At 38.8% G+C, this 8220-nt stretch overlaps 1 protein-coding gene across 1 annotated transcript; it reads left to right on the plus strand.

Moving 5' to 3' along the window:
• The first annotated feature begins 4970 nt into the window (after positions 1–4970).
• Positions 4971–7601, plus strand: LOC148836817 (zinc finger protein 862-like). Its single transcript, XM_088913439.1, has one exon. It carries the CDS (start codon positions 5053–5055, stop codon positions 7138–7140), a length of 2088 nt encoding a protein of 695 aa, XP_088769565.1. The 5' UTR covers positions 4971–5052; the 3' UTR covers positions 7141–7601.
• Positions 7602–8220: the final 619 nt, after the last annotated feature.

Below are 8220 nucleotides of genomic sequence, written 5' to 3' on the forward strand. Positions count from 1 at the left end.
TGAGTTGCCTTTTATACTTTTTATTAACTAATGCTAGCCAAGCATTTTTTTATTTCTATCGACTTTCCAATTTCAACCCTAAAAAATAAGAAACAAGAATCCACATTTTAAAGGCATAACAATCAATTTAAAAGTAAGAGAAAAATATCTAGCTTAGGTCACACTGCATTCTTGACTGAAGGACCATAGTTGAGAGTTCTTTTTTGCATTTTAAATGCTTACTCAAAAATCAAGAACAGTCAACATTATCTGCTGTGCACAGCTCTTTCACAGCAATTGTTTTTCAACCAAAAGAGTCACTGCAGCTCCACACAAATCTTGTTATGGAAGTGCTACCAAACTGATTCTTTCTGAATTAGGATTGTAAAATAGGCACTGTGTCGATACGCGGTAGACAGATTGAGCTCCTGCTGATGCTGCCCATTTCCACATGATGTAGTAGACTACCATGTCCAGTCCTATCAATATCAATCCCACAATGAGGCAGTTACACAGATTTGATTGAGATAACTCTAAAAGGTAGGCATATGGTACTTTCTACAGCGTGTATAAGCCACTGGGGACTTTTCTTTTAAATATATTTTAATAACATCTAGCGTGGAATGCATTCTGTATTTACATCCAGTCCATAGGAACACAAAACTCCCCTGGTGAGCTCTACCGATCAGCAACACTCCCAATATCGCAAAACAACGAAAACAAGAAGAGGAGGGAGGGCAAGAAGCAGTGAACTGGTAGTAATAATCTTATGCTATTGTTTATGTACTCAAATTTATTTGTTCAGTTTGAAAGTCCTAAATCAAAACTGGGTTAAAAGCAAAATCACAAAATCATTCAAAATTGCTATTAGTTTGTAACAAAAAAAAATCAGAAGCTGAACAATTTAAATGACTTACATTTCATCTTTCTTACAGAAATGTACTTAAAGAACAACAAATGTCTGCTAGTCCTCCAGTATTATCCATTGATATTAGTGTTTTTTTTAATTCTGTAAGATACTGTACTTGAAGAATCACCTAACAAGCACTGAAATGCTAAAAACAATGCTTTAAAAATGCTATGACTTCAGACAGGTGCTTCAGGTAATGAATACATGACTGAAACAGTCATAAACATTTCCATTCAAACACCAAACAGACGAGACATAAAGACAGGATACAATAGTAATGCTCACACAAACTGAGAAATCTGCTTGCTAAAGACTGCACTTTTAAAAAAGTTCCATGTGACAAGCTTATACAATGAAAATTTAATTCCTGGAATAAGAAAGTGTTCTACGGATTTCATTCTCCACCTCAAATGAACAGAGCACTGTTCAAGTGTGCACTTTAATAAACCTGCCATCTGACATTAGAACTGTGTTTTAGATAGACTACCAGACAATTTTTCAAATGGCTTCCCATTCATGAAAAAAGCAATCCCATCAGGAGGACTGGGCTTTCTCAGACAATCACAGGAGTTACCAGCAAACACAGAGCATCCTCGAGTCAGTACATAAAAATCATCATCTGCCTTTGTACTGCATCCTGTGGTTGTTTTATAGCAAAGTTTGGAAATTAAGAATATAAAAGGCAGGCACAATTATGAACGCCAATCACAAAATCAATCTCCTTTGATTCTGAACATAGTCTGAATGTAGTCAGTTCCTTAGTCCTATCCGTGACAGTTCAAATTGGTGACTAAAAAAAAAAACCCCAACAGGATATCACACAAACACAGCAGTGGCAAAAATCTTTGCCACCTACAGGCACCTAGAGTACCACAGAGATGTTAGATCCCTCAGGCCTGAATTCTGACCATGTCCATACTGTCATTTTCCAAATTATCTTTGCATTTAGTCATTAGCCTCTGTATAATTAATTTTTGTGAAACATCCACCATCACAACCAAAACCAGAAGACAGGAATGTAAAATCAAGGGTGATATATATTACATCTTTTGCAATTCTGTAATTCTATGACTATGACTAATATAGATATTTCTAAAAATATTTTACCCTGAACATAAATTTTCCTTACCCAGGTCACACTTCTGTTCTTTGATTAATGTTTTTTCAGAAACTCCCTAAACTAGACACAGATGAAAACAATGCATTCGATTGCATTTTTAATTGAAACGTTAGGAAACGAAAACGCCTCAGCCTAACCATTGCTTCTGAATACCAAAAGGTACATTAAATAGTGTTCCTACAGGGGAGGAAACTTTAATACAAGGGTTTTTGTAGAAAGAGAAAGTAATCTGTTAGAATCAGATGCTTGTGATCCATGTACCTGCAAATTAAAAATCCTTCGAAAAGTCATGAAAATAACAAGAATGTTCAACATAAAAAAACATGGAGTAAAATGTACAAGTAAACTGCTGTAGAAGCCTATATTAAACCATGTATAAATTATTTTAATTTACCAGCAAAAATAAAATATAACATACACTATAGCACATGCTCTGACACCTTCTTCAAAGCTAACGTAAGTGAACTCTCTCCATGCTATTCGACTTCCTATTTTTCAGCAAGACCAGATAGGACCTGCGGCGAGTTGTCCTAGAATATGCCTGTTACAACATTATACACGAGAGGAGAATTTAAGAATGAATACAAAAGTAAAAAATATATAAAAGAAAAAATAAAATAAACTCACAGTATTTCTTAACAATATTTAAAAACATCTGACCTGCGGTTACAATATTTTTCTTCTGTTGTGTGCACGGTTTCATTCGGCACAGTTCTGACAGCTCTTGCTTTGCCATGCTGTGGAGTATAATTAAAACAGGTAAGAAAGCTCCCCTTTTGTTAGAAGTTGTTAAGCTTTGTTCAGCATGTAAAATAAAAACAGCCTAGACAGAAATCGGGAGGGGTGCTTCAAAATAAAATGTTCCTCATTACAGTAAAAAAATCGTATTGGTAAATATTGATAAAGGGCTGTCTAATATCTCGTAGTTATGAATAGGTACAGTGTGTGCAATGATATATGGTAAGGGTTTATTTCTTAATTCACTTGTTTTAGCTGGTAGGTACTCATACACACTTCAGGATCTAGTACCAAGAAATTGCAACGAAGAGCATCGCTCTGTTATACAGAACATGGTTGTAGCATATTAAAGAGAATCTCCTTTTTTATAAATCGGGAATTAGTGGGGACAAGTCAGAAATAGTTTTGAAGTAGTGAGGGCAACGTAGAGTACCACAGTCCTGATAATGTCAACTCTTCCTATAAACCTGTTCTTTTTTTACTGGAGGCTGATGTAGCTCTGCGTTCTTAAACTGTGTATATAATTTGTATAAAAATGTATAAAAAGTGCTGCATTTTAGTCATAAGCATATTTGCCTATTTCCTAAATGGCGCCTTTGGATGGATATAGATTCCCCCCCCCCCCGAGATTGCAAATTCATTTTGAGATTTGTAGTTTCTTTTTTAGAAATGTAGTCGGTTCTTTTGTCAAAGTTTCTTTTTATAATGTTTTAAAGTTTTTAATTCCACTGAGGCACTGAAATAGGTAATTAAAATCAAGTTTTATAGGTTATTTTATAAGTTATGGGGAACGCTAAAGAAAACTGTGCAAATGATGTGCAATGATGAAGTCTTGAGTTATAACAAGGAATAGGAGTTTGAGGTTCACATAATGTATAAACCGAACACAGGTTCTGGGTAGCTCCAGATTATTACCCTACTTTGAATAAATCTGGAGAAAAAAAACAGATATGTGAATACATGTTAATTTATTACTTCTTTGTATGAGATAATAGGGCAGGAGTTTTCCAATTGAATAAATGGAGGCATTTTGAAAGGGAATTGGCAAAGACCGGGGTTTCTGTCATAGGCTGGAATAATTTAATACCTATATTTTTCCAACAAAATGTAAACTACAAAGGCAGAGTGGGAGAGCAAAAGTGAGAAATAATCATGTTTTTCCAAGAGCCATTAGCTCGTAAAATTGCTATGCAAGGGAGTCTTCTTTAAATCACTCGAAAACATTTTTCACCAGTACAGACTCCTCCGAGTTATTGATAGGGTCAGTGCAGATTTCAGTAGGAGGGAAATACATCCTTATGTTCCCCTCACAGGAAGTGCATTAAAAATATCAGGTGCCTTTTTTTGGCTCAATATGGACTTTTCCTTAAAGGGGTGAGAGCAAATAGGCAAGATTCAATTATAAAAATGCATCAACTCAGCAGTTTTTACAAAACATATTTTGAACTTCAGATCACACTTCAGAATTCTTACCCCTAGTACGTGTTGGAAATGTAATTGAAATTAACTAAGGACTTACTCATGTGCAACTGGTTGTTGATTTTAAGACCCCATAATCTCGGTGTATTTAATCATATCAAGCACTCTGAGAAGCCACCTTAAAAGGCGATTTTATTCATAATTTTGTAGGGAATAATATTAATTCTTGAATATATTAGATCTTCTCATAAAAATAGTGCAATACTGTATGTTCTTCTTTTATGTAAAAAGTTAAATTCATATTTTAGAACATAATTTAATATCCAATTTAATTCTTTATATTTTATTCTATTATATACCAAATTTATTTGTCAGATATCAGTGGTTTTTTTTAATAAGATCACTTTATTGGCCATATACAATTTCTTGTATTAGGAACTTGTCTTTTCGCATACCCCAACTTGTTCTCCATGAGACACACAGGCACACAGACAGGGAGAGACGTTTGGGGTCAGAGCACAGGGTCAGACATTTATAAGGTGCCCCTGGAGCATTTTGGGTTAAGGGCCTTGCTCAGGGGCCCAACGGAGTAGGTTTCCTCTGCCGGCCACAGGATACAAACCGGCAACCTTCCAGCCAGAGGCACAGATCCTTAGCCACAGAGCCACTGCACCGATCCCAAAGAGATAAAGATGTTTTGAAAGGAGAGCCTTTTAGAAGAGTTTTTTCATACCTTTTTTTGACTGAGAGATTTTAATATATTTCTATAGGAAATGAAAACTTTTGTCTCCATGTTCCCAGGAGGTTCAGTCAGTACTATGAACGATAACTGGATGTGAACCTGGTGGTTTGAGAACAGCAGGCTTCCCAGGAACGGTGATCCAGAATGACTTTGAGAGTGGAGACTGTGAAGAGGTGGCAGCTGGAGCTCCATTCTGCTCAGGACTGGCTGCAGTATGAGGTGGGTGTGGACGGCTGCTATGTGGTGAAGATCCAGTGTGCTCTGTGCAACAAGCACAAGGCCAAGATCAAAGACTTGCGAAACTTCAGTCCAGCATTTGTGAATGGTATCGAGGGGAACTCTTTGAAGAAGGACAATGTCAAGAAACACTTTCAGAGTGAGATGCACCAGAAGGCCTTGGCCCTGGAGAAATTAAGTGGCAATGTCCCCAACCTGCCTTTAGTGTTGGCCCAGACCATTGAAGAGAGTCACCTCAATCGACTTTTTGATATTGCCTACACAGTTGCTAAACTAGAGCTACCGCTTGCAAAGTTTAAGCAGCTTGCCAAATTGGAGCTGCGCCATGGGGTGGACCTGGGCCAGACAGCCATCACTGAGCAGAAGTGCAAGGAGTACATTGACTACATTGGTCGATCGACAAAGATTGAGCTGGTGCACGCCATCCAGGAGGCTCCCTATTTCTCTGTGATAGTGGACGGTTCAGCAGATCCAAGCATGACTGAAAAGGGAATGATTTACGTGCTGTATGTGGATCGTACTGGCCTGCCCTGCATGCGTTTCTTTGGCTTCCGAGAGGTGGAGCATGTGCATCCAGAATGTTTGAAGCGGACAGTTCTCAATGCATTTTTGGAAGAGGGCATTGACATAGAACGGAAGCTGGTAGGCTACATGGCAGACAGTGGCACTATAAAGGCAGACATTCCACCTGTATTGCAGAAGAAGATGCCCTATCTCATTTCGTTAAACTGTGCGAGCCATCGATTAGAGATGGCTGTCAAGGGAATATTTCATGGTACTAGTTTCGACAATGTCAACGAGATGCTTCACCTCCTGGCCAAGCTGTACTGGACCTGCCCAAGCCGAATGCACGAGCTGAAGACCCTGGCACAGATAATGCTGGAAGGAGAGACCAAGCCCCACCAGGCTGAAGGCACTCGGTGGGTGCAGCACAAACAGCGGGCAACCAGAGCCCTCTTACAAGCCTACCCTGCTGTTGTCTGCAACCTGGCCAACATGTCTACCCAGACAACCCTGCCCAAAGAGAAGACCATCTTCCAGGAGTATCTGAGAACTCTGCGGAGCCTAAACTTTGTGCTACACTTACTCTTTTATTCTGAGATACTGGAGCCCATTGCCAAGCTGTCCCGTTCATTGCAAAACAGTACTGTGGATCTTGTCTATACTGCCTCACTGCTAGAGAAATTCTACAGCACTCTGGAGCGATTCAGCAGGGGTGCTCTGCATGGCCCTCTCCATGAGGTGCTGGAAGAAACAGAAAAAGATCCCCAATCTGTCTATTTTAGTGGAACTCGACTGCAGTGTGAAGCTGAGATAGCTAAAGCATTTAAAGAGAAGCTTCCTTCTTATGTGGCCACTGTGTCTGACTGCATCCTTCACCGGTTTGGTGCTCTCCATCTGATGGAGCCCATCCGCTGCTTGAAAATATTGGAGGCTGATCAGTGGCCTGAATCTCCAGAGGACATGGAGAACTATGGCACTGTAGAGTTACAGGTATTCTGCCGGCATTTTGCCAAGCTTTTGGCCATCAACCAGGTAGATGTGACAAAGCTTTTGGAAGAATGGGAGCAGTTTAGGCAGTTTCGAACTGAGTGCCTCGCTGAACTCTCCAGCCAGCAGATGTGGCAGAACATGCTGACTCGAGATCGTGCACGTTTCCCCAATTTCTACCATGTTATCCACATTCTCCACTGCTTCCCAGTGTCCAGCGTGGTTCTAGAGTGGGGATACTCTGCAGTCACCCGGTTGAAGGCTGAGAGCAGAAGCAAGATGTCCATCAACACACTGGAATATCTGACTAGGATCTCTGTAGAGGGTCCTGAGCCAGATGTCTTTGATCCCCAAGCAGCTGTCAGCCTCTACTGCTTTGAGCAAATGGGTTTCATTGCTGACCCTGTTGTCAAAAGGACATCTATGTCTGTGTTCTCAGATGAAGAAATCAGTTCTCCCAATAAAAGGGCCTGCTTCACCCCGGAGGAGTACAGCAGTGACTGAAGGGCTCCGGGGCCGCAGACAAAGCTAACACAAACTAGAATGTCTCTGTAGGATGTCCTGGTATTGAGAGAAATGTAGAATACTGAGTTGCTTCAAAATGCTGTAGTTTCACACTGCTCATGCATGCGTGTTTTAAATGCTTTACAGTTACCTCCAGCCTTAGGTTACAGTAGTAGATATCATTTTCAGCTTTTGAGCCTACTGAATATCAACACTTGTACCAATAAATGCTGAATAATTTACATTTCAGACCATGTCGTTTATGCTGATGTTTTTATTGCTTGTGCATAAACTGTCTCACTATTATTTTATTTGGCTTTATCGAAGTCAAATAAACATGCAGTTTCTCAGATACGAAGATCAGTCTGCAGATTGAGAGAGATTGATCTCTCAATCTGCAGACTGCAATTGTTGTTGATATTACTAATCATGTATTAATAAATGGGTGATTTCAAAACTTATTTATTTGTTTTGCATGAATTTGGAGTCACAGTTATACTAAAATAAACCTGAAGATTTTCCTCTAGTAATATTTAAGATTTTACGAGGGTATGTTCAGGGTCAGAATGTTACAGCTTTCTGACTGATATGGGAACCTATAGTATTTCAAGGGATATTATGTCAGTAAATGTGCCCAAATTTCATTTGAAATGTATAATAAATGTTGACATACACTAGTGATTTATATTTCCTTTAGTAGTAGGATTTCTATTTTTTGTAACTGCTCTGTACAGTATATACAGTCACACAAAAACATACTGTATTTTCTCCCTAGTATCAAATTTTAGAGGATCTTTGGAAGTAAAGTTTCATGGTATAGTTTGGTAGCAGAGGTTTGAATGCCTTTTCAGAAATATAACCTTGTTTTTAGATGCATACATAAATATGTATTTAAACATACATTCTGATCTGTAGAAATATAAAAAATAGCAGAATTAGGTGCCTTTTGAGCTACATGAGTCCGTTTTGCTGACAGTCGAAGATAAAGCCTAAATAATGATGCTCACTCGTTATCAGTAGTGGAGAGAAAATAACTGATTATGTTTACATTTTCATATTAGGCCTTTTGAGATGACAAGT

The sequence above is a fragment of the Atractosteus spatula genome, chromosome 4 (assembly GCF_055471065.1).
Source record: "Atractosteus spatula isolate fAtrSpa1 chromosome 4, fAtrSpa1.hap1, whole genome shotgun sequence".
Classification (NCBI taxonomy): domain Eukaryota; kingdom Metazoa; phylum Chordata; class Actinopteri; order Semionotiformes; family Lepisosteidae; genus Atractosteus; species Atractosteus spatula.